Source organism: Hipposideros armiger, unplaced genomic scaffold (assembly GCF_001890085.2).
Source record: "Hipposideros armiger isolate ML-2016 unplaced genomic scaffold, ASM189008v1 scaffold_268, whole genome shotgun sequence".
NCBI lineage: Eukaryota > Metazoa > Chordata > Mammalia > Chiroptera > Hipposideridae > Hipposideros > Hipposideros armiger.
Window position 1 is genome coordinate 795,343 of NW_017731618.1, and position 25,935 is coordinate 821,277.

The 25,935-nt window shown below is 37.4% G+C and overlaps 2 protein-coding genes across 9 annotated transcripts in view; one reads left to right on the forward strand and one right to left on the reverse strand.

Annotated features, from left to right (window-relative positions):
• Positions 1 to 747: 747 nt before the first annotated feature.
• Positions 748 to 15,621, forward strand: RPE (ribulose-5-phosphate-3-epimerase). Of its 8 annotated transcripts, XM_019656863.1 has the most exons (8): positions 768 to 962; positions 1,619 to 1,649; positions 2,814 to 2,881; positions 7,041 to 7,120; positions 11,447 to 11,586; positions 11,966 to 12,100; positions 12,662 to 12,748; positions 13,605 to 15,621. In XM_019656863.1, exons 1-8 carry the CDS (start codon positions 841 to 843, stop codon positions 13,725 to 13,727), a joined length of 786 nt encoding a protein of 261 aa, XP_019512408.1. In that variant the 5' UTR covers positions 768 to 840; the 3' UTR covers positions 13,728 to 15,621. The 8 variants fall into 8 exon arrangements, with proteins under 8 accessions (XP_019512412.1, XP_019512409.1, XP_019512411.1 ...); XM_019656870.1 differs by lacking the exon at positions 2,814 to 2,881 and having other exon boundaries at positions 871 to 951; XM_019656867.1 differs by lacking the exons at positions 2,814 to 2,881; positions 7,041 to 7,120 and having other exon boundaries at positions 748 to 962.
• KANSL1L (KAT8 regulatory NSL complex subunit 1 like) overlaps positions 15,077 to 25,935 on the reverse strand; it is a 99,574-nt gene continuing 88,715 nt past the window's right edge. The window contains 7 exon segments of the mRNA XM_019656858.1: positions 15,077 to 17,145; positions 18,022 to 18,172; positions 19,273 to 19,385; positions 20,600 to 20,651; positions 21,772 to 21,896; positions 22,617 to 22,735; positions 24,740 to 24,868. Coding sequence (XP_019512403.1) covers positions 16,696 to 17,145; positions 18,022 to 18,172; positions 19,273 to 19,385; positions 20,600 to 20,651; positions 21,772 to 21,896; positions 22,617 to 22,735; positions 24,740 to 24,868 — 1,139 coding nt within the window. The 3' untranslated portion in view covers positions 15,077 to 16,695.

Below are 25,935 nucleotides of genomic sequence, written 5' to 3' on the forward strand. Positions count from 1 at the left end.
CAACTCTTATAAGGGACTTCCTGGTTTCCTCTTTCCACCAATGGACTTACGATATGCGCCATCCAATCAGAATTGCTGACCAATCAGGACTGCAGGATTCAGACCACAAGTATACAGATTTGGATACCTTATTTACATACAACGGACCTAACTGGGAACCTGGGCAGGAATTTTCACTATAAAAGACAGCCTCCCCTTGGTTTCAGCAGAACATAATTTAATAGTTTGTTACCTGACTCTGCGTCTTTGGGGCCACTTTTAAGCAGCCACTTTTGCTCAAATGCTTTTTATTTTTTATTAGTCTAGAATTAATTTTGGTTTACCAGCTAGTATCTATCTCGCAGGGCTAGGATTCCACTCTAAATCTGAGTCTTCCAGCTCTTAAGAAGAATTCAAAGACAGAGAAAGAAGGAGCAAAGGGGGTTTTGGTTTGTGGTTTTTAAGGATAACGAGCTGGGGTTGGAAAAGAAAGCACAAATGATGAAGACACAAAAAGTGAAGCGAGGGCAAGAGCCGAGAAAAGGGAACTATAGGGGATGTACGGTGGGAAAAGATTATGGAACTCCTTGAGTTCTGAGAGGGCTGGGAGACTCCAATAACCTGTTTCAAAAACTAAGGTCAGAGAAAGGTGGAAGGGGCCTTTATGCGAGGCCACGCCCCGTGCCTTCCGGCTACTAGTCCTTCCCCCGCGGGGAAGGCGGGACTTCCCCCCCCTCGCAGAACTGCTTCCGGAAAACTCTAGCAGGAAAGAGGCGGGCCAAACTCCGCGACCAATCGGGCGCGACGCCTTGGTCTTGCCCGGGGGACTCGTGGGGTAACTTGCTCTTGTGAACCAGCACCATGGCGTCTGGCTGTAAGATTGGCCCGTCCATCCTCAACAGCGACCTGGCCAATCTAGGGACCGAGTGCCTCCGAATGCTGGACTCTGGGGCCGACTATCTGCACCTGGATGTAATGGACGGGTAACTCTGCGGGGCTCGGGTCAGGGTTGCTGCGTGGGGCGAGATGGGCGCGCCTATATTGAGTGCCTGTTGGGTGCGCGGCGTCCCTGTACCGCGGAGCGCCTCCCTCTTGAACGCGGTAATAAGAACGGGACTGGGGTGGAAACCCTGGAGGCTCGGCTTAGAGCGGAGCTGAGGCGGTATTCTGGGCCATGAATGTGTCCCAAATCTCAGCCTCCTCCCCTCCCCCCCGCGTAACGTGTGGTCTAGCACTTAGGATGCGGAAGCGATCTTAAATCTCTAGGATACGTGTCTCGTTTTCAAGTTAGAGAAACTGAGGCCCAGCGGTATAGGCATGACTTGCCCAAGTTCATACAGGTAGTTATGGTGAAGCTGGGGAGACGGCCTTGTGTAACGAATGAGTTTGGCACCTGCGGTGAGATTGCCTGATGTCTGCGACCTGCTGGGATTACCTGGGATTAGCCACTTAACCTCGTTGAGTTTCAGTTTCATTACGTGAAAAAGGCGAGTAATAATGGAACTGCCGCTTAGGCATCTTTGGGAGATGAAATGAGGTGTAGTACACATAAAGTTGACAGAGCCAGACATACAGTAAATTCTTTGTAATCGTTGTATCATTGCTCGAATTTTGATTTTCCTATCTATTTTCTCTTCAGGCACCCTGCTCTTCAGGGAGGTCAGTTTTTTGTAAGTAATTTTTAAGCACTGTAGTTATAGCACATAATCGATATTGTTTGGAACCAGGATGATGCTAGTTTCTTAATTTGGTTATAAAATGAGGAAAAAAACCTGGAGAAAGCAGTAAGAATCTCTCAGGGTTACTCAATCTTGTGACAGAGTTACAACTTGGATCTTCTTGGGTTTGCCAAGTAGTTCTCTTAGCTTCACTGATAACTGGCCATAAAATCATAACCACCATTACGTTGGGTTAGGGTTGAAAAATAAATTTATGTTAAATCAATAAAATGTCTCTGTGCCCTCATGCAAATTTGCAAATCGTGTATTTATAAAAGATGATCGTTTACTTCTTTCTTTTTCATGTCACTCCTCTTGTAAGAATTTTGCCTTCATTTGTTCTGCCTGGTTAAATCGGTTGTTTCTTTTTTGCATTCCACTCAGTTACCTTATCAGTGTGCCCAATTGTCAATGGCAAAACCTTGATTTTTTTAAGAATACTCTGAGAGTTCTACGCTAAGTGTGTAAAAAGGTTTGTAAATGTTATCGCTCACAAAAGCTTCATTTTTAGTTTGCTCTCATGTAATTCTGCTTATATACTTTTGAAACCTTTGCTTGAAAGCCCTGAACTTTCACAGATAATATTACTTGGATGGAGTGTGTACCTCAGAGATGGGTAGTTAAATTTTTGTGTCAGAGACACATAGGGGTTTCAGAATAGAACAGGCTACATGCATATGTATGTAGCCTATTTGACACAAAGCAATTTGGTTTTAAGTAAGTCTTGTACCATGTTTGAGTAACTGGGTGAATGGAGAAAATAATTTGAGCTCACCAAAATCAGGAATATTAATGATATCAATAGTAGCTAGTATTTATGAGCACTTAACTATTTCTGTTCTATGCTCTTTGTGAATGATTCGCTCACACAACCTTAAGAGGTTGGTGCTGTTAGTAGCACCGGCATTTGACAGTGAGGAATCAGATGCAAAGAGGTTGTGTCACCCGTCAGTGGTGTCATAGCTAAGAAATGGTGGAGCTAGGATTGGAAGCATGCAAAGGCTGTGTTGTCGCAGACATTTAATGTCTTCTCTGGGTACTAGGCTTACAGAGACTACCTAAGCCATTCTCTTGCTCAAAGTGTAATTTAATCACTTATTTCTATTTATTTCATAGCTCTCCTACACTGTAAGCTCCCTGAAAACAGGTTCTGTTTCTCTGGCTCAACTCTGTATTCTTTGCAGGTAAAGCACCCATGACAAGCTTAGTTACAGTTGGTTGAATGAATGAAAGGCTTTATCATAACCCTGAGCTTAAGATAAAAGTATTTGTTTTTTATTGACTCATTTCTTCCTCTGCCAAGAAACATCTTCGTTTGAAAAAACTGAGTTCTGCGTACACCTTTTAGGCTTCACAACTATTTCAGCTAACAGCTATTTTTATTCCCCTTTTGCAAAGGAGGAAACCAGTTTAGGGAGGTTCATTCCCTTCCTGAATGTCCCACCAGAAGGGGTAGAGCCAGGCTGAGCTGCAGGGCTTGGGGCCAGGGATCTGAAAGTGGGGGTATGGACTCCCTTCCCCAAGGTGGCCAACCTCAGTGTGCCTTCCCTCTGGGTACTGCCTCCATGCTTCTCTGTTTCCTGGTCCCCTTTCAAAATCTCCAACATTACGCTGAGTTTGGAAGAGCTTGTTTTCTGGCCTCCTGCGAGGCTCCCGTTTCTCTCCTGATTAAAACAATGTCTTCATCAGGAAAGTCAGGAACAAATTCTGGGCACACTGGGGGGTGGGGCACTAGTATGTTTAGATACCTGAAATAAAGGACAAGTGGGGAAAAAAATGGGAAGCATATAAATGCATTATGACTCGACAGTGACTGGAAATGTGTTGTCCTGAGTGTGGGAACACAGCAAATAAGTAATTTCTAAATTAATTACTAGGGTTTAAAATTTGGGAGATTTCATACTAGTACTAGTTTTTCAACTTGAAAAACATCCAAGATTTGCCAATACCGGGCCCACAGTCTCAAAAGGCCACAATAGGCTGGAGTTGAATGACAGCCACCATTAGCCTGGTCAGATACTCATTTGTCTCCTGTCCCCCCATCTGCCCTGTTTTGCTCCTTTATGTTATCTGCCGTCTCTTGTAGGCATATGAGTTTATGATTCCTGATTCAGAGAAAGGTTTTTTTGGTTACAGTCTTGTGACATTTTATATCAAAGTTAGACCTTTTACCATTGCCTTGTTGGGAGATCTGATAAAGGTTTCATCTGTCTGAAATAGATTGCATGACAATTATAAACAAAGCTTATGGTTGATGATGGAACATAATGAGAGATAAAATAAGTGTATCCCTGTGCTATAAATAATGATAGTTTATTTTCTGTAAGTTCTCTGGGAAAACCAGACTTTTTTATTGCATTTATATTTTGCGGACTTTACTCCCAAAAGTACCCTCAAGGAAAAAAAGTAATGTGATAATGAATCAGTTGTCCTGATGAAATTTCTCTTCATTAGAGTGAAATAAGTTGGTGTTTTCCATGCAGGTCTGATAAGAACTCTTGGGCACTTATTAAGAATTTGGATTCCCAAGTCCTCATTGGTGTCAGTGGGCTTGGAATAGAGCGTGTAAATCATTTTGTTGCAGGCAGGCGCTCTCATGGTAACTTAGGCAAATTTGGGGTCATCCTGACTTCATGCTTGGGTTTGTAGCCTGTTTTTCTTATGACTTAGCTAAAAGCCTTTGATGTCTGCTAAGGATATTGGTGCATTTGTGTTCTCCCAGTGTACTTGGTGAACCTAGCAGACTGAATTGATCTTCAGTAGCGCAGTTCTTTTTATAATTTGGGTGTCAGTGGTTTTATACAATCTGCTTCTATTTCCTAATGAAGTAAAAGTGTATTTGTTATTTTCTCAAGACATGGTTATGTTTATTTTCACGATAAATGAAACCTAAATCTGAGAGAAAAAAAAGTACAGGCATACCTCAGATATCGTGAGTTCTTTTCCACCACCGTAAAAGAGTGAGCTTCGAAATAAAGCGAGTCCTTGTCTTTTTGCTGATGGAGGGTCTTGCCTTCAGTTTGTAAACAGTGCAACACCTGTGAAGCCCAATGAAACAAGGTGTGCCTGTACTTCCAAGGCCACGCAGCAAATTAAAAGAACAGTGAACGAAATGCAGATCTTTCAATTCCAGAGTTGTGTAATATTCAGTAAGCCTCACTGCCTGCTTCTCGGACCCTTACTTCCAAGTTGGAAGTAAACACCATGAGCCTCTTATCTATAACCCTAGCAGTAATTGTTCTTGGGCGAATGGTAGAATGATTGCTTTCCCCAATACTAAAAACCCACCGTCAGGGACCGCCATGCTCGGGTGGAAGTGCCTGTACCCATCCACCTTAGCAGCCCCTCAGGTGTGTCCTGAATTCTGGCCTCCTTGTCAAGTTTCCTTCTCACCTGGACTTCTTCTGTTACTCGCTTGTTGTTGGAGGGGCAGGTGAGTATAGTAAAGACCTGGACTTTGGAGCCAGGTTCTCTGCCTTTAACGCCTCCTCCAGCACTGCCAGGTTGTGTGGCCGTGGGTCTCATCTGTGAAATACAGATAAGGTAGCTGCTACCTCATCGAGATGTGAGTTCACATGGAAAGTGTTTAGAATGGTGCCTGGTCCATATAAGTTTTCATTTTTAATTAATGCTCGTTCTGCCTGTCACCTAAAGTTAAGCTCTTAACCGTGGTCTGTTGTCTCTCTTCAACCCCCTACATCTATCTCATCAGTTAATATGTCCCATCGCTTTTACCCGTCCTTGTTTCCATCCTTACTGTTCCTTGCCATTTGCCAACACCTCCTCCCTTCTTCCAATTTACTGCCCAATCCCTCTTCCTACTTTATTATTTGCATCTTATTTTTTATTTGCTTCTTGCTTTAAAACCTCACTTCATATTTACAACAGGATAAAGTTCAGTCACTGAGCCTGGCATTTGATACCGTGACTGATACGGTCTGCCTCTTGCCTCTTTCACACTAGCCACCCTAGGCAACACCATCTTCCCCCTTTGTACATAACTTGCCTGTTTTTGCCTTTGCTTCATTTCTTTTCCCACCTTCACAAATTCTGTTTGTTCTTTAAATCTCATGATCTTCCCCATTTTAAAAAGTGCTGTGCTCCTTTCCTCTGGAACCATTTTACCTCATATTTGTCTGTGTGTTATTGTTTAGCTTTATTTGGAATCCTCATGTAGGGTAATACCTATTTAACAAATAAAGCCCGGATTTCAGTGGCTTAACATTAGAAACTTTATTTCTGATTCATGTAACAACTCAGTGAGAAAGTTTTTCCATGCAGAAATTCAGGGGCATAGTCTCCATCCTGCGGCTCTGCCATTCCTTAAGGGCTTCTTTATCGGCAGAAGGGTAAAGTGAGAGCAGGAAACTTCCTGGGCTTCGCAGTGACACACATCACTGAAACTCACAGTCCGTTGGTGCGGGCTGGTCACATGGGCCAGCTGGATACAAAGGGAGTTGGGAAACGTGGTCCTGGGCTGCGCTGGCTTACTACCAACAACTACTGTAACCGTAGGTCATGGATTCTGCTGAGTCATTAGGCGTCTTGGACCAAGGAGACTGCAAACTTGCCTGGGCTAATCAGGAATTCTCACATATTTTTTATAAAATCCAGTGCTCCGAAACACCCAGCATGGTACCTGATAGATCACGATGACTTAATGGAGTAGCATAACAGTTAAGCACTTTGGGTCTCATACCTGAAGACTTCACTGAAACCCTACCCTCACAAATAATTAATGGGTTGACTTGTAGCTATTTATCCTATGCTCTTCATATAATAACACATCTACTTCATAAGGCTGTTGTGAAGATGAAGTGAGAGCTACAATACCTGGCAGGTCGTAAACCCTCAGTAAATGGTGGTTGTTAATACACATTAAGTTTCTTTATTGATGATCTTTAAGAAAGTTTTAATGAACTGTCAGTGCCCATGATAGAAGTGGATTAGAGGTAGCCACAAGCAGCCTGTGACAAACTAGGATTTGAAAGACCCATATTAGCATTCAGAACTTCCTAACTAGGATGTGACTTGGGCAAGTCATCTAACTTGTGGGATTTTGATTTTGTCATCTTTACATTTCTACCTGTTGGGGTTTATGAATTAACAGAGTTAAATCATATGGCATTATTATGATTTGTTCAAATATCAAGGAGATACTGCTTTGTAAAGCCAAAATTATCTAGATATTTTTAGTATCATTTGATACTGATGTTAAATATTTAATTGAAAAATAGTGCAATCACAGACAATTCCCTCTACCGCCGTTAAGAATACATATTGAGAAAAATACAGAAACTGCATTGAAAACATTTTCAGAGTAAGATTTTGTTTGTCTTGTAGGCATTTTGTTCCCAACATCACCTTTGGTCACCCTGTGGTAGAAAGCCTCCGAAAGCAGCTAGGCCAGGACCCTTTCTTTGGTAAGTGGTGTTATGCCATCTGAAACTGGATGTCTTGGTCAAGCAAAGGAAAAGTAGGTGGTTGGTTTCTCAACTTCCAATTTCATCTGCAATGCTTTTACCCCTCCCTCTGTGTCGGGGTTTCACTGACCGCCTGTAGTAAGCCAGACTCTCCTATCTTGGGGCCTTGGCACTTTTGCACTGGAAAACTTCGCTTGGCTGGCTCTGCCTCATCTTTTGGCCTCAAATCATTTGTCATTTCCTCAGAGAGGCCTTTCTTAAATTAATCCTTATGCAGTTCCCATATCGCCTGGATTTCCTTCTTAGACCTTCCTTCAACCTGAGGTTATTTTTACCAGACTATAAACTCTTTGAGAGCAGGAATTTCATCCACTTTGTTTACTGTGGTTTTCCTAGAGCTAACAATAGACACAAGATTGGGGCTCAGTGTAATTGGTAAGTGAATTTATGAATTGATTGATTTATGGTCTAGCAGTTAAGCCAATTATTTCATGCAAATTGGAGCTTTCTGTAAGTGGAGCCTGTAGATGTTCCCACTTGAATGTCATAAGATAATATGAATTCAGATTTTTAAGATCACACAGTAATCTAGAAACTGCTTCTCATGGAACATGAATTGAGTCCACCTGTTGCTCTTTTAAACTAAGTTAGCAGTGCCTCACTTGCCAGCTGCCTTGTGTATGAGTTACTCAGTGGCATTTGCCATATTGCAAGTTCTCATCGGCCACATGTGCCTAGTGACTGCTGTACTGCACAGCGCCACTAGGAGCATGCCCTTAGTGCAGGAAGGCCTGGTGGACAGGGCTTCTCTGTAGTATCCATCCACTTGTAGCACACCAGCAAGTTGTATATTATCGCCTAATTTGCGTGGCACGAGGGAAACAAGGTTCTACCAACGTGTTCACCATTTTGAAATTTCCAAATAACAGAATATAATCCTCTGATCTTCGAAACTTAATTTTTTACTACATTTTGGAAAATGAATTTTCCAGTATAAATGTGTTATGACTAACAGAGGTGAATGAAATGAAATAAGGAGCATTGTTTGCCCCGCTGTACAGTGGCCACAGAATCTTCTACTTATGGCTTCGTGTGGGTTTAAAATTTTTTTTGTTCCTTTTCTCTCCTTTTTATTTGGGCTCCTAGTGTTACTTATCACCGCTGTTTGATCTCCTATCAGTGCCTCTCCTCTTACCAACCCTATTGCCACCACCACATACAATCTGCTTTTTTTTGCTGTTGTTTGTTTTTACTAGTAAACTTTCTGATCAATCTTTCTAAAAGTGGGTCTGAAATAAAGATAAATGGACTCCGTGTGCTTTATTGTTTGGATTTTGTAACGTTTGTCTTTTATATTAAGAAACATTTGTTTGTTTAATTCCTGGGTCTTGGTTGTTGGATTATTGATACATGAATATATTCTGGTAACTAAATCACAAGTTGTATGTATAACTGCTGAAATTCTTAACTGTTTAATCTCAGTATTGAGTAGAAATAACCATCTGAAAAATAAAGTGAGAGGAGAATAGTTTTTTGATTGATAATAGTTTTTGCTATTATCTAAATCATTGGTCTTTGAGTATGGTCTGAGGACCCGTTGGGAATCCCTTTCAGATGGTCCATGAGGTCAAAACTGTTCTTATAGTACAATATTATTTGCCATATGTGTGCCGAGGATGAAAAGCACTGGTGAGTTAGTCTGCTGGCGTCTTAGCCCGAATCAGGGCAGTGGTAATGAACTGTACGAGTAGCCATTACATTCTTCATCACGATGTATTCCTAGGAAGTATCCTTGGTGATGCAGTGCAAATTATTGATTTGAGTAAATCATGGTCCTTGAATGCATGTCTTTGTAATATTTTGTGTGACAGAGTGTGAAGTCCATATAAAGCACCTCTTCTGCGTACTGGAGGATGATGGTTTTTCTCAAGGAGAACCACTTGCACCACTGTTTGAGTTGTGAAATTAATTAGCTGCTTTTTTTTATGAACACCATTTTCACTTGAAAGAATAACTGACAGATGAACTATGGTTATCAAACTTGGGTATTTTACTAACATTTTCTTTAAAATTAACTAAGCCTGTTACTTCAAGGAAAATTCCTTAGTTTTTGTTGCCACTGATAAAGTTAGAGCATACAAGTGAAAATTAAAGAGCTTTGGAAAACTTGTATCTACTGCTATGAGCTTGACAGATTCCTGGTATTTAGAGCTTTTCTGATAAGATCTGTAGTGATATTAACATGTGATTTTTTTTATATTATATAGTGAAATGTGTCACTATTTAGATCTGTGTAATTGATTGAACCAATTCTTAAAAGATCCATTCAAAGTGAGATAGACCAATGGATTTTAGTGTAACAAAGTACACAAAGTTCACTGGTAGGGTTTACAGATTCCACAGTGAACTAACTTTTATAAAAGTACCACTTGTTGAGGTTGGTGTAGAAATAGAAGAATATCCACACTTGTCTGGAAAGACTTAATGTACTGCACTTTTTTTTATGTACTTTTCTTCATATAAAACACATTACAGTAGATTGCACAGCAGATGTGAGTACAGATGTCTTCTGTTAAGCCAGACGTTAGAGACTTGCAAAAATGTAAAATAATGCCACTCTTACATTAACATATAATAGATTTATTATTGCTTTTTATTTTTAAAAATAATAGGTAGACTTTAAAATTTTTTAAATTTGTATTTCTTGTACGTGAATTTCAATGTACAAATATCCCACATCAACATTTTTGGGGGTGTTCAATAATTTTTAAGAATGTAAAGGGATTTTGATAGAACAGTTGAGAACTGCTCACTTGAAACGCTAACTACAGGCAAATTCCCTGAACCCTGGACTCCCTGAACATGAGTCTCCATGAGGGCTGTTAGTGGTTACTGCGCCTGCGAGAGACTGAATGGCATAGCTGTCTGGTAACTCAAGGAATGAGTAAACTAGGTATTTTAAATCACATTACATTTTCATTGTTTATAATACAAACAAACACCAAATAGAGTCTGCCTTTTAATATATGTTCTGTTTTTGTTACTTTTGTTAGTTGAGAAATATAAACTTGAAGCTTGGCTTCAGTAGTCAAGTGCTATATTCTTGCTGACACTTTGAAAGGCTTACTGCATTTCAGAGTTTTCTTTGAGCTCTGGAATACTAGGTTTTTTTCCTTTAATGTGGATCAGCTATGTCAGAAATGCGCTTACCTCTGGCAAAACAAAAACTCAGAACATCTCACCACCATCTCCCCGGCACAGGAGTATTTACTGTTTGTTTCCTTTGTCAAAACCGTTATTTCTTGATTTAGCCTCTTTTAAGTTGCCCTCTCATTCTCATTAAATGCTATTATGTTTGAAGTCGAGACCTTTAAGAAGGCCATGCCCATTTTATATGATTCAAGCTTTAGGATTAGGATGCATGTCAGCCTTCTATTAACATGTTCCTGCTAAATCCTCCCTGGAGTTTTTTGCCTCTCAGTTAATGGCAGTTGTGTTCTAGGCACTCAGACCCCAGTCCATGCACCATCCTGCCTCCTGTCCCCATCCACATCTAACCCACAGCAACTGTTTGTGGCTGTCCCTTTGGAACACACCCAGCACCCCACCACCTCTGCCATCGCTCTTTCTCACCTGGGTTATGGCTGTGGCCTTCTAAGTCAGACCCTGTCACTTCCCCTCTCAGAAGCCTGCCATGTTCTCCTTATCTCGTTCGGAGCAAAACCAGAGGCCTGCAGAGTTCTGTGCTCTGCTCACCCACGCCTCTGACCTCATCTCTCCGCAGTGCTTCCCACCACAGCCACAGTGGCCTCGTAACCACCGTCCCAGTGTGTGCTGTGTTTACTTATGTTTCTGTGGTTTGTCTCCCCGACTAAGAATGTGGTCCCCGTGGCAGCAGAGATTTTTTTCTTATCTGTTTTTGCTTTATCCCTAGGGCCTAGAATACTTAATGGTATGGTAAGTGCTCAATGAAATATTTGTGAAGAGAATCACTTAGCTTTTTTATTTTATAAATGAGGAAGCAAGTCTGCATAGATAATACGACTTTTTAAAGTTTGTTATAAAGGGCATTTCCTGAACCAAGGTTTCCTAATTTCTAGTCATTACTTTTCATATACAGCAACATATGCTTCTTGGTAAATGAGTTTAACCAAAACCTTACCTTCAGGATAAAAGGAAGCTAGCTAAGCAGAAGTGTAACTATTTAACAATTATTTTGATGTCAGAAGAGTTTATATACGAAATAGCAAAAACAGTAGACTTCAGTAATATGAGCCAGGTGTTTTTATTTCCGTAATATTCAGGAGATGTGTCTTTTCTTTCTAGACATGCACATGATGGTGTCGAGGCCGGAACAGTGGGTAAAGCCAATGGCTGTAGCAGGAGCCAATCAGTATACCTTTCATCTCGAGGCTACTGAGAACCCAGGGGCTTTGATTAAAGACATTCGGGAGAATGGGATGAAGGTGAGAGGTCAGCAGTGACAGTCATGTTTTGCACTATTCCTACTCATAGTTGAGATTTGGTGGAAGACAGGAAATGATAGGTAGATAAGACCGGACTTAGGCAGCTCTTCTTCATCTAGGAAGCCAAAGTTTAAATATAACTTTTTTTATTTATGTATAATAATGTATAATAATTTTTGAATATTATTTCCTGTTAGAAACATTTACATTTAATAGCCTGTTAACTTAAAAAAAAATTATGTAGTCTGAACTTACGCATTCTATTTATATATGTATTCTGTTTTTTAAAAAATAGACATTTCTGCTAGACCTGATACACCACAATAGTATAGTATGAAAGTAATTGTTAATGTGATTAGCCAATTTATCTCTGTCACAGGTTGGCCTTGCCATCAAACCAGGAACTACAGTTGAGTATTTGGCACCGTGGGCTAATCAGATAGATATGGCCTTGGTTATGACCGTGGAACCTGGGTTTGGAGGGCAGAAATTCATGGAAGATATGATGCCAAAGGTAAAAGAAGTACTTAGTTCTGGGGTGAGGCTTTTATTGTGTGTTCATTCAATAAGCATGTATTGAACCACTTGTATATTTAGACATGTCCTGAGGGGCGGGAGATGGGAATGCACACAGATCATTGTAATAGTTTGATAAATGTCGTAAGAGATTCAGGTTTGGAAATTAGAAAAGATATTACATCTTAATCTTGAATTTTCTTTCAAAACCATTATCTTTGTAACCTTTAGAGCTTTGGGGAATTTCCATTGGATGTTGCTGGTTTTGTCTTTGTCTTGTTTCCATGAAGTATATTCTCTGCAAAGCCATGGCAAATTAAATACCATTTCCCAAACAGAACAAAGTTTGCTTTTATAAAACTTGTTTCAGTATATTAAAAAGGAAGTTTTCCGAAGTCATAATTTGTATATTGATATAGTTATTGTGTGAGACATTTGGAGTCCTATTTTAGTGACTAATGTTAACTATTTGATTTTTTGTTTGTTTGATTTTTTGGTTGTTGTCCTGCCCCCCAACATACCCACTTTAGGAGTCACTTATTTTCTCGTGTATATCTAGGTTCATTGGTTGAGGACCCAGTTCCCATCTTTGGACATAGAGGTCGATGGTGGAGTAGGTCCTGACACTATCCATAAATGTGCAGAGGTGAGACTGCTCGACTAGGACCCAAACCAGTTTCCTGTCAGATGCCCAAAGAGATTTCCCCTATGCTTCCTAAATTGCCTTTCTTTCTTGGAAAAGTATTTTTTGTTCAAATGTAGAACTAGGTAAATAAAGAGCTGAGTAAATATTCTAAAATCACATAATCATTAATTAGTAAGTTCAGTTATCTCAATAAGCTGAAGAAAGTTCTTTATTGAAAAAGAATATGCTGAATGCCAGCCTTTAGGGGATCATTAAGTCCCAGTGACTCACTGGAGTGAGTCATTTTTCCAAATAGGAAAAGAATACATACCTTCTTAATAAAGGGGAAAAAATGTTATTCTGTAGAAAGTAGGTGTATTAATTACTTATTTGTCGCTTGTAAGAACTGACTAGAGCCATTTATGATGAAATTCTAAATCCGAACTCTGGATACCTCTAACCCTCTATGTAGAGGCGGGATGAGTGTTTTTCCAAAACCAGGCTGTGGGGCACCTGAGCTTCAGTTAAGTGGGTGCCAACCCTTCCTGTAGCTTTGCAGGTGATTTAAAAGTTTACGTTCCTGTTAGTGTTAAGCATCTTGGTCTAATCTGCACTTCCAATTTGTTTTGGGTTTTCTTTTTTTTTTTATAAAAGCCACACTTTTCTGCTTTATACTTATCAAAAGCTTCACGTCCTCATTTGTTAAGCATTTTAACCTTTCGTCATTGAACCAGATTGCTTGAATCTGTTCATCTCAAAGTCGCTTCTGTAAAATTCAAGTGTTGACAGATACAAGGGTAGAAACTCTATTTCAGGCATTCTTTTAGGCTTTTCTATGTCTTCCTTGGAGGTATAACTAAGTATTTACTTCTTGCAGGCAGGAGCTAACATGATTGTGTCTGGCAGTGCCATTATGAGGAGTGAAGACCCCAGATCTGTGATCAACCTGTTAAGAAATGTTTGCTCAGAAGCTGCTCAGAAACGCTCTCTTGATCGATGAAAGCACAAGGCATCCCATGTTTCTGCTTATGAAATCTTTTTACTGGAAAACAAGAATATTGACTACCAAATCCTATCACAATTGAGGCAGTGCTGTTTTTCTGAGCAATTATTCATTCCAGTGACTAACGTCTATTGTGCAGAATGTTCCAAGAGGTTAGAAACTGGTGTGTATTACTACTTTTTTAGTGACGGAATTTAAACATTAGTGTGGTAAGAGATCATTTTTACTGGGAAACTTGATTTTTATAAAGAGTAAAAATATGGCTGTTTTAAGGTTATAAACAGAAATGTGTCTTAATTCCTAAGGAAGGCATATTAGCTATTATGAAAAACATGTTTTTTTTCCACTTCTAAAAAGTGTTTTCTTTTGTTTCTCGGCTGTTTTCCAAAAGCAAAGGAAGTCCTTATGTTTTTCCTGTTTCATATCATTTTTTATTTGTATATGTGTGTGATAATGAGTAGAATGGAACTCAATGAAAAATCTAAATGAATCTGGCTGGGTTGGCATACCATATTCTTCTTGCTTCTAAAGCATCTATTTTTTACTTTGCACCTTATATTTGATATATAAAGACTGTAAAACCAATGTATGAAGCCCAGCGATTTTCATGTAGTTTGTTTTAAAATACAAGCTTAGATTTTTATCACGGTGTTCCTTTGTTAGCTTTAGTGCAGCAGCAGGTTATTCACTGATTTCCGCCCCACCCCTCCCCCCTCCCATCACAGCCACCATTCTCAAGGACATGAAGTAATGTGCTAGCTCTGGGCAAAAAGGAAAGAAAATCTTCCATTTGGAAGTAAAATGGAGTTGCATCTTGACTCTCCCCCTTTCCAACTATTGACCTTAGCAAATCAAATCAACCCGTTTCTTTGAGCTTCTATTAACTGACTTATACGTTGAATGCAATTGTAATAACTGTGCAGGGTTGTACTGAGGATTAACAGAGATACTATTATGTATGTAAAGCTTCCACTACTGTTGCTAGAATTGTAAGATGGCAATGAGGAGGCTCAGTACAAAGCGATCATAAATTTGTTTTGTACGCTATAAAATACTTTGATATGATCTCATTAAATCTACAAATCACTCCTATGAGTGGTAGGACAGGTACTTTTGTGCATATTTAAAAAATGAAGCTACTAAAGCTCAGCAACAGGCTGATAGCATGGAAAGGATCCAGTAGGGCATAGGATTTTCTGGTGTGTTTTCTTTTTACAAATGGAGGCCTTGGGAGGGGCATTAGGCAAAGAACACTTCTTTTACTTAACACTGTCTTATTCCCAGTCTAAATTTACCCTGTAGCGGAACCAGATGGCTGAGGACATTCTGGAACTATGGATTTTGACTCCGAGGATACATATTTTATTAATCCATGAAAAAACAGGTAGGCTAAGAGATGACAAGAGTTAATCCATAAAATAAATATTGTGTCCCAAATTATGCTATGACAACAAATATATATGCCCCTTCATTATTGTAAATACTCTTGCTATGTAACACATATACGCGTATGGCAAGAAATAACAGGACCAGTGTCATTGAACTTCTTTAGGCTACTGTGAGTTTTAAGAAATAAGATTTGAAAAATAAGAACATTAATGCTTAAGCATGGAATAGAGCTTGCTTTGTTGTTATTTTCTAGATTATAAGGCAAAAATTTGTTTCTTAATGTTTGTGTTTATTTTGGCTTAGGAAAGTTTTGTGCCATGAATAAGGTGGTGTTTAATCAAATCAGACAATAAGGTATATAGAAATAACTTTAATTAAAAAACTTACATAGAAGATTATATCAGACATGACAAAGATTTGAGTTTATTTGCCTGACAACTTGGGTTTGTCTAGCTGTTGTTTTCTTTTTAAAAAAATAAATGTACAGTAAAACAAGCAAAAATTTGTCAGTATTGAATTTTAATTTTTTTTCTTTTTTAAAGGGACTAGCATAATTTCCAGTCCCTAACAAAAACTTAGTATCACCCCGAGGCTAGGCCAGATGGCCAGAATTGTCAGCTATAATGGGTACTACAACTTGAACCTTTTTTACATGAGAAAAAGTGATTCATATAAATTGTCCTCAACTTTTACATAGAAACAGAAAATGATGTAATAACTTCAAAAAGTTTTCCTTAATGTACACTCCAGTATCCAATATTGAAGCACTATCCTTTGAAAAGTTTTAATTCTCACTCTAGGATACAAGTAAGAATAGATGCTTATTTGAATAGAATAAGCTATGGTATAATGACCAAATTAACTAGAAATACAATGTTTTATATTGACAGGACTTTCCTGGTGCTCATTTACGTTGGTGTCTTCTCTTCATGAGATACAGATAAAATAAAGTAGATAAAAACTCAAGCTGAGTTTTAAAAGATGTGATAGTTTTAAAAAACACCAATACTTAACCTCTACTTTGCTTGTCTGATTCTATTAGGAGTGCATAGAAAATAACCTATGTTTAGTCCAACAGATATCAGTGATTTCAAATAAGGCATATTGTGTTACGTGGTATAGAAATTTCCATAAATAATTTCTATTAAACTTTTTTTTTTTAATTTGCTCTCTATATTTCAAGACTTAGTGCCCATTATCATTGGAAACAATGTGCTTCTGTATTTATAATGCAGCTTAAATTTCATGGGGTAGTCCATACATGCATTTTTATGTGGAGTGGTCACTGCCAGTGTTTTTTAAAAACTACATATGTGTGTATATGTATACTCTATACACACATATTTGTATATTCTAATATTTCTGAAGCAATTTTCATGAATTACCATGTGTATAGAAAAAAGATCTATCATTTGATGCACAAGTATGTGTGTATATATATATATATATATATATATATGTGTGTGTGTGTGTGGAGATGTAAAATCTTTTAAAAATGATTTATCCAGTAATGTGATTTGACATCAAATTGCAGCAGCTTTTTGGTGCTTGTGATTTGTATCATAAACACAAATGACTAGCACTTGTCTGTAAGTGAAAAACTAGTTAACTCCTGTGGTTCAAGAAGGAGAGAAATACCTTGCCTGTTGCTTAAACAACATAAGAGATTCCTACATGCAGCACATGCTTTTACTCTGGAATAGTGACAGGAGTCGGGGGGCAGAGGGGAGATCGAGAACAGGGCTTCTTTTCTCTCCTGTTTTCCATTCAGTTTTCTTATCCTGTTCCTATCACCAATTTTTTTTCTTTTAACATGAGTGAGTCCTAGAGCAAAGGTTTTGTGCTCTTCCATTCCGTCTGCCTGCCTGTTTGGATGGTGGTCGTTCTCTGGTGCACTGGACAGGAGACTTCACCACTGAAAGTTCACCTTGATCTTTCAATCTGATTATTTTTTTTCATCTTTGCATAGTAAGCCTTCTGTGTCTTCATCCTTCAGTGGAAAAGTCCGTTGTTCCCACCACAGAGACTTAAAGAGAAAACATGTTTAGTTAAGTTTCAACTAATTGGTTTAAATTCATGTATCAAGAAATGTTAAAATGTCAATTTTGTAATAACTATTCTTTAACATATACAAATTTTCATATGGACTTAAATATCAAGCAACTCAAAATGGAATATACTGAGAATTGTTTAGGGACCTTTGGGAATTATTTGTTCACTTTGCCTCTTCTATGAAGATGAAACACTCCCATAGGGCACTGATGTTCATTTCCAGCCTACTTTGGGAAAGCCCTTGTAAAGGTGTTTTGATCTAATTCTGCACTTCAGTATCTCTATTTGCATCCCATCATTATTACAAACACCTATTGACTTTTCCTTCACTGAGCTTTCCATGACTTGCCTATTCTATAGTCTCCACTCTCTCCATTCTAGCTTTTCCAGCACCTACTTATGAAGAAAAGTGCAAGAACTTTATAGACGCAGTGGTAGAAAACACTCCCCTTGAGGTAAGAACTGGATCTATTGGGAAACAAGTAAAAATCCTTTATAAGAAGGGGAAGAGAAATAGCAGCTAACATTCACTGTGTTCCAGGGGCTCTTCTCTTTAATCAGATTTGTTTTATAATGAAACACTGATAGAATCCCCATTTCCTAACAGATACATGAGTAGGTCAAATTAGGTACTGACATGTTCCATAAAAAGATAAAGTGTAGTGAGTGATGGAACTGGAATGCTGGAATACAGATCCTGATTTATACCCAGCATTCTATCTATACTGATTGTCATACTGAATTTGTTACGTAATGACAAATCCTGAATTTGCCACAAGGAATTTCTACAGACAAGTTTTTAAAGGATAAAAGGCAGTTCAAAGGTTTAGCTAGTCATGATTGCACTCACCTTGATTTCTTGACCTTCATTTACTGAAGGTGAGCCATGTGTAGTCCGATCCTGGCTCTGCGGACTTGGAACAGCACAGTGCTGACCACTGTAGTCATTAGGGTATTCTTTCAGAAGCAGGTCCTGTCCTTCCACATTTTTACTGTAAGCTCTAGCAAGAAAATAAAAATATTTATTTCTTAAGGTCTTAACATTTTATGTAACCAAGGTATCACTAAATCAATTTAATTCGGTAGCTTTTCTTTAAACAGGTCTGCCCAAAAGATGTTTTAAAATTCATCTGCTAATCTTCCTGATGCTATTCATGTCTCAAAGACTTAAATTGTATTTTATGAAGTCTTTTGCCAAATTATGTGTGTTTTTCGTTTTGCTGTTTTTATGGTTCTTTTTTTTTTTTCTCTCAGAAAACAAGAAAGGACAGTTACTTGACCCTTACAATTTTTCTGAGTTTCCAGAGTATTCTATGATTATTGCAATGTCATCCGTGAAGGACTTGATTCACATTTGACTCTGTACTTCTGGAAAGTTATCTCTCTAGAATGTGGAGAAAGATGAGAATTAAACCTCATATATGATAGAGTAACTCTTGGAATAAGGATTTACAACAAATCTGGATATCTTGAGACCTAAATAAGGAAATGTATTTTAACAATACTTACTAATTAAATGAGAGATGCCCACACAGTAAGGTGACTACCAGACTTTAATATGATCTTGCTTTTTGAGTTTTGGCTATACTTAAAAATAGCCAAATGTAAATATAAAATACCAGGGATTTCCTCAAATATATAATTACTAATTATGTTTTTAGAATTTATTCCCCCTTCCCTCAGTCATGTTCAAAGTATTTTAGACTATTTGCTTTTTAGACTGGACAGGTTACTTGATAATTTTTTTAATAAAAACATACTTTTGAAGTAGTTACGTTAAAATAGATTACTCAGATTCTAATCCCTCTTACAGAACATTGAAATGACCTTTATTTAGGGAGAATTATCACATTATTTGCTCAGTTAAATCTACTCTTCTGAGGCTGACAATGAGCCTGAGAATTAGCGTGAACTACAATACAGAAACTCGTTTCATCACTATGTATTAGCCCAAATATAAGCTCAGTATATGTAGTGTTTCAGTCCTAGTGCACAAACAGCTGATGTTATACAGTACGTTTTTTTCCTTTTTAATGATCTCTTATTCATACAGAATTTATGTTGATTCCACGGTTTGGGGTTTTAAATGTGTGACACCTGCCTGCTGCTTCTTCTGTGCCACTTGCTTTGCTCCCATAATGACCATCTGGCTTGTTCTCTCATTTCATATTTTTTGTGTCTTAAGGAGAAGACTTCATCAGAAAGATCTTCTGTCTGGAATTAGAAAGAAAAAGTTTTATTAGAAACATTTTGAAGTGGGAGACAGATTGTCAGTTCCTCATCAAGAGAACAATAGGAAGAAAAGTTTAAAATAAATGAAATCTAAATTGAGAGAACAAATGTGAGATGAGCTTCAAATCCCTAGAAGGAGGGCATCAAAAACTTTTCCTTAAACTTTTTCACTATTGGGTCATGTTTGAACAGTTAACCTAGATTATAACTAGGTTCACAGTGCTTTCATTTTACATATATATTCTTAAAACTTTACTCAAGATTTTGTCTTGATTGCTCTTATGGAGTACACTGTTCTAGGAACATGTTAATATCAAAAGTAAAACTGGTTGAGATAAATGAGAATTAACTTAGTGACTTATCTGGAGTTTTAAGACGTCAGTGGTAGTGTTTTAAAAATTTGGGTTTCCTGGCTAGGATCATTCTGAACTAGGGTAGAGTGCATTAAAGAAGGGAAGGGCATTAATAAGTAAATTTTGGTAGCTGAAAAATATGATCAGTGGGCATTGAAGGATTGTTACAAAAACAATATCTTTTACATAATACTGCTTCTATAATCTCACTTTGGAATTCATTTAGTTATATGTTATTCTCTTGATATGTTTTACCCATATAGGTCCACAATCCCTTACCCGCAATTCCAACAATTCTGGGAAAAGTTTTCATAATTCATTTGGTGACATAGTCTGATCTGAAATGATGTGAGGTTATTCTACTTCCTATAAATATTTCATTATAGAAACATTAATGTTTGGTTATGAGAACTGTCCTAGACTCCCTGTGAATATTACATAATATATGCACCACATTGTTTTTCTAAAGTCCAAAATGTTCCAAATTCAAAATCAGTTTGTTCCCAAGACTTTGAATATTAACACTCAATCTCATGCAGGAAAATATGGCTTAATACCAGAAATGAATGTAGAGATTCACATAAATTCAGTGTTTCAACAACTCATGTAAGCAAATGGTATATTTTATATTTGGCTTTTCTTTATTTTGTATACATTGTCTTTACAGTCAAATTTTGCAAAAAATTTTTTTCTAATCAAATTACTATCCTTAATGAAGAACTTTCATAAATAAAAATCAGTGTACATTAAAGGGCTTATATTACTTTAGTTCCTCAAATATCAAATTAAGCAGACTTTATAATGTATAAAATACAATTATCCTGTAAGTGAAATGCAACTTACCTCTTCACCTACATTATATTCATCCAGAGGCTGAAGAACAACCATCCTCCAGCTGTTGAAGATATAAACCAATTTCAAACAGCTCTGTCAGTAGTTGCTAATAAAACGGCTCAATAACAACAACAACAAAACTGATTTGTAGCATTTGCCAGTTTCTTTGAGTGAAGACTCCCTTCCTGGCCTCTTTTGAGTTTAATAACGACCACAGAATTCCTCTGTATTAAACAATCAGTTCAACCATCCAGCCCCCTCCTCCCACCGTAAATTGAAAGTCACTGTTGCTATAGAACATCAAAACCACAAATAACAAGTGTTATTTCTTATATATTGTAGAATATATCAACAGATTCTCTGTAGGAATTCTCATAACACCTGGAGTACTGAGTTAATACCTCAGAAATTATCAACAAGAGAACTAGAAATGAGCTGTAAGAGAGCGATGGGAGTTACTTAGTCACCCAGCTTATATGTGTTTCCAGCCTTAAACTGCTGCCACCATTCCTAAAACAAGTTGGCTAACTTCACTGCCATTAGGAAGCAGGCCCTGTGGCATTCGAGGACCTCCACACCTGGTTCTAACTCTTCCAGCCTTAACTCCCTTTGTTGCCCCCCACAAAACCTCCGTCTGTGGCCGAGCCCTTGCACCTGTCCAGATGCCTTTGTATGGTCTCCTATGTGAATACACTACCGTCCCCATCCTTCACGATTCTTCCCAGACCTTCCCACCCATCTGTCTAATGTGTTTATTGCTCACTCGGCAATACATCCAAATCTTTGTTGTTACAGTCTTACAGTGTGAATACCCCATGCAGAGGTAGTGGCTTTCCTTAAACTTTGTATAAACCTCCATTTTGAAGAGCAAGAATTATCTGTTAGTATAATTACATCCCCAAAGGACTTTTCAGTGCCATATATATAAAAGATAACTATATGTCATTGGATTAAAGACTTAAGTGTGCTACAGTAAGTCAGGAATTCCCAATTCTTAAAAACACAAAGTTGTGACACTCTTCAGCATGGGTAATATAAAGGTTTCTTGCACCATTTTCCGTCCATGGTTATACAAGTGGGTGGAGGGGAAGAGGAGCATCTTTTATAAAAATTTAACTTCATTCTGAAAATTGAAATTTATTCAAGAAAAGGAAGAAAATTTTAAAATAAAGTATACATACCTTGGAGTAAGTATTTCCTTATATTGGAGTTTCTCCAACTTAGCTGGGGCCACTAATGACATGGGAATCACAATATTATCTATGTCATAAGAACTCTCACTTCGCAATCTCCGCCGTGCAGTATTCTGCAGCAAAATAGGATTATAGTAGTTTTACAGCAGTATCTAGTTACCTGTGATTATTCTCATGCGTTATATAAAGATAACACGGCAGTATACCTATTTGAGTTTTATAAATCTATTGTTAAAAATCTGATTATAGAATGTTGAGAAAAACAAAGTACACCTATCTTCTGTAAACCAATGCAATCTTTTGGTAAGTATGCAGTGTACATTTGTGTGTGCACACATAACAAAATGCCTTAAGATGAAAACCTCTTATCAGAAAAGATTACCATAAGGCACCTTGAATGTCAATACAATGATCATTTACCGGTAACTCACTTTTTATTAGGAAAGGCTATGAAATAGTGGGCCATTTAGTAAAGATCATTAATTATTACAGTTTTCATTTAAGTGTTCCTAGTCCCTGAGCGTCACACTTTTTTCCTAAACTTCCCCACCTCTGACCTCCACTCTGACCAGATAATAAAAACAATACAAGTGCTGGATTCTTATTAGCAAGATTACACTTGGCTTCACATTAAGGAGTAGAGATGCTTATGATCAAAGTTTAAATTGTAACAGGAAAAACCATAAACAAGGATTAATGAACAATTAACTCCCTACTAAAAAATATTGCTTCCTAATAAGATCAAAGTATGCTAATGTGTGCTATAAGAGCAAGGCTGTTAATTAACAAAAGTCCATGAGGCAGTTTTAGAGGCCAGTGTACAAAAAACCTACTTGTGATGATGAATTCTGGGTTCTTGATATAACGTTGACATTAGTAACAGCAGGAAAATTGCTGTGAGATCCTAGTTCTGCGTGGTGAAAAGCAAACTCTTCAAATCTCGTTCTTTCTCCTGCCATGGAAAGAACCATTGAGAGTATCAAACATTGACATGTTTGATATGTTAATAACAGGTATTAGAATTTCCTAGTTAGGCAATGTGATTCCTTATCTGTTTGTTGTATTTTTAAATTATTTTTTAAAACTCATACCAAAATAAAAAGTTACTGGTCAGTCACAGTTATTTCCATTTTCTGGGGTCTTGATGGTTTTCATTCAATACATATTTCTTTAATAATCTCATCCCCTCTCTTTACTCTTCCTGTTTTCTGTACAGTATTCTTTACATTATTATAATAAAGTTCATGTTTCTGTACTTATCCAGAGGTTGAACCTCCAAGACTTACCCTGTTAATTTTATTCTCTATTCTCTCATGTTTTCATATCTTTAATTTTTCTGCTTTTTAGGAGATTGCCTTAACTTGATCTTCTGACCAGTCTATTGATTTTTGAAAATTTTTCTATTAAAGTACTTATTTCTGAATGTTCCTTTTCTCTGTTACTCATTTTTATAGCATCCTGTTATTTCATAAATGAAATTTCTCTTTTCTCAGGTTATTATAAGTTTACTTCTTGGTATTTTCTGTTTTCTTCCACATTACTTTTTCCATTTCTTTTGGTTCCCTGTTTGTGAGTATATATTTATACACTTATTTACTGCCCTTGTTTGTTTTACTTTAGTATGGATATTAAATATTTTCCTGTATAATGTAAAATCTGCTACCCAGTCCATGTTTATATTTTTCCACTTTTAACAAAATGTCCTTTATGGCTAGTAGTTTCTTCAAATCTGGATCCACATATTGAAATTGGGTCTTGCTTTCCTAGGTTTCTTATACACTAGAAGAGTCTGTCTTTTCATGATGTTTACTAGTTAAAGAGATGACACCAGATGTCATGCACTCTACGGAGTTGTCTCGTTACTTCTTGGTAATAAAGCACCTTACTTGTTCTTCTGTCCCTGTGTTTCCATCAAATGTGAACTTAGATCTGTCATTTCAAATGAAACAGTTTACATCTTAGATAAGTTGTATTTCATACTGCATCTTATTAAGAGATACAAGTTTTCCTATGTTTCAGTATACAGGTATGAAAGTTTCTCAAAAGCTGGCTGATGCACTAAAAATTAGCATAACAAAATCGCTCCATGTGGGTGGGAGTTGAATTTTGTGCCACACTGGTCAATTGGGTAGTAACTTGGTTTGTCACGGTGGGATTTCTAGAGGCAGTGATAAATGTGTCAAATCCATCATGTATAATTACAGTTCAGTACATGTTGAATGTAATTAGTTTCTAATTTATTGGGCATATTGACATACTACATCTGGGCATACTTTACTAATATATATATAGTATTATAGCCATTGGAACAATGAACGAGACCCAAAAGAGTATCTACATAATTTTCTATTTAATATATATCTTCCCAGTTATACTTTTTATCATTAATTTGCAAAAACTGTGAAAACTGTCTTGTTAAATCCCCACAAAAACCTCACTTTGTATTATTGGAATGGTTCTAGTTTCAAATATATCTCTCTAGATCATCTGGAACTTTAAGTTCCTGAAGTGAATTGAGCGAGGTGGTTGAGTTACCTTAACTGAATATCATCCAGTTTCTCAAAATTCTGAGGAAGCTTCAGTGAATCAACACCTTCACAGTAAGTACCAGAAATGGTAATACATTTCTACAAGGCAACATTGTACTGACATAGTTTGAGTCCAGAACAACCCTGGAGATTAAGTCCTGTCCAGGATGATAGTTAAGTGGAAGAAAACTCTAGTCAGGGAAACATAGGAAAGAAATTCTTAATTGCCATAAAGTAGATGGATGCCCAGGCCACAAGTAATTCTGAATTGACTACATGAACATGCTGTTTAATGTTCATAGGACCATGGATGTTTTGTATAATTAGTAACTACAGGATTATCAACTCCCACATGAAGCAGCGTGTTCTTTGGAGATCAGACTTTATTTTCAGGTTTTAGTACGAGTGCTCATATCCTTTTAACCTACCTAATGCTGTTTCACTCAAGTGTCTTTTCTTTCTTCCCTGTAACAGCTGTGCAGAATATTCTGGCTTTATTTGAGGCTTGCATGTAGGAGAATATCCATTTTTCCATTGACTCAGAGAAGTATTATGTACTAAAACAAATGGAAAGAAAGGAAATGTGAAGTTTTAGTTCCTTAACACAGATAATGAACATGTTAATATGTTACTACTGACATCACTGCAGAATATTAATATACCATTTAGAGTTACATAGTAAATACTTATGTACAAGATGGAATACTCCTAAACTGAAAATACCCAGAATAAGATTCCTTAAAGACATTTTCAGGAATTGCCCAACTTCCTATAGTTGCTCCATTATTTGAAGGAGATGAAAAGGAAAGTGATCTGTTCTCAAAGTCTTATAAATTACAAAATTTTATAAAGACTGGTTTAATCTGTAAATCTTGGTTGAATACAATCTGAATCCTTAAGTTAGTTCCTGCTTACGCTTAAATCTGAAAATAATTCAGGATCAAGTTAGATTCTAGAGAATGAACAGACTGGAACCTCTTGAGAGCAAAAACCAGATTTCGTCAACCTCTGACAGTGCCTATTCTTTCAGTTTTTCAAAGAAATGAATTTTTTTAAAACTTGAAGTTACTTAATATCTCTGTCTCAGTTGCCTTATCTGTAAAATAGGGGGAATAAGTATTAGAAGTATACCCAACATAAACAATAAATGTTAGTTTCATCATTGGTGTCTATCTGAAACCCATATATTTCTAGTACTGGATTATTAATCAAATTGGCTTTTTTGAAGGGTTTAGAAATAGGGGAAGGAATGGAAAACTAGTAGGGTGAAATGCCAAATTCTCACCAACACCGAAAGCATGGCTACCAATAGTAACTGGACTTGCTTTCAAGATGGCAAGGCACCCTAAAAACGATACTTTATTTATTTTACATAGACACACAGATCTGCACACATACATCCATTCTAGCAAGGAAAAAAGGGAACTTGCAAGTAAAGCAGAATGTGTGAAGAATCAGAAAGACTAATACCACATGGAATTTGAAGAGCAAACTCAGTGCAAAAGCGCATGGGAAAGTATTGCCACAGAAATGTGATCAACACCCAAGGTGCTCCAGACCTGGAGGATGGGGGACTAGGAGCAGAACAATCATCTGGAGCAACTGAGAGGATGTCAGCACCGGA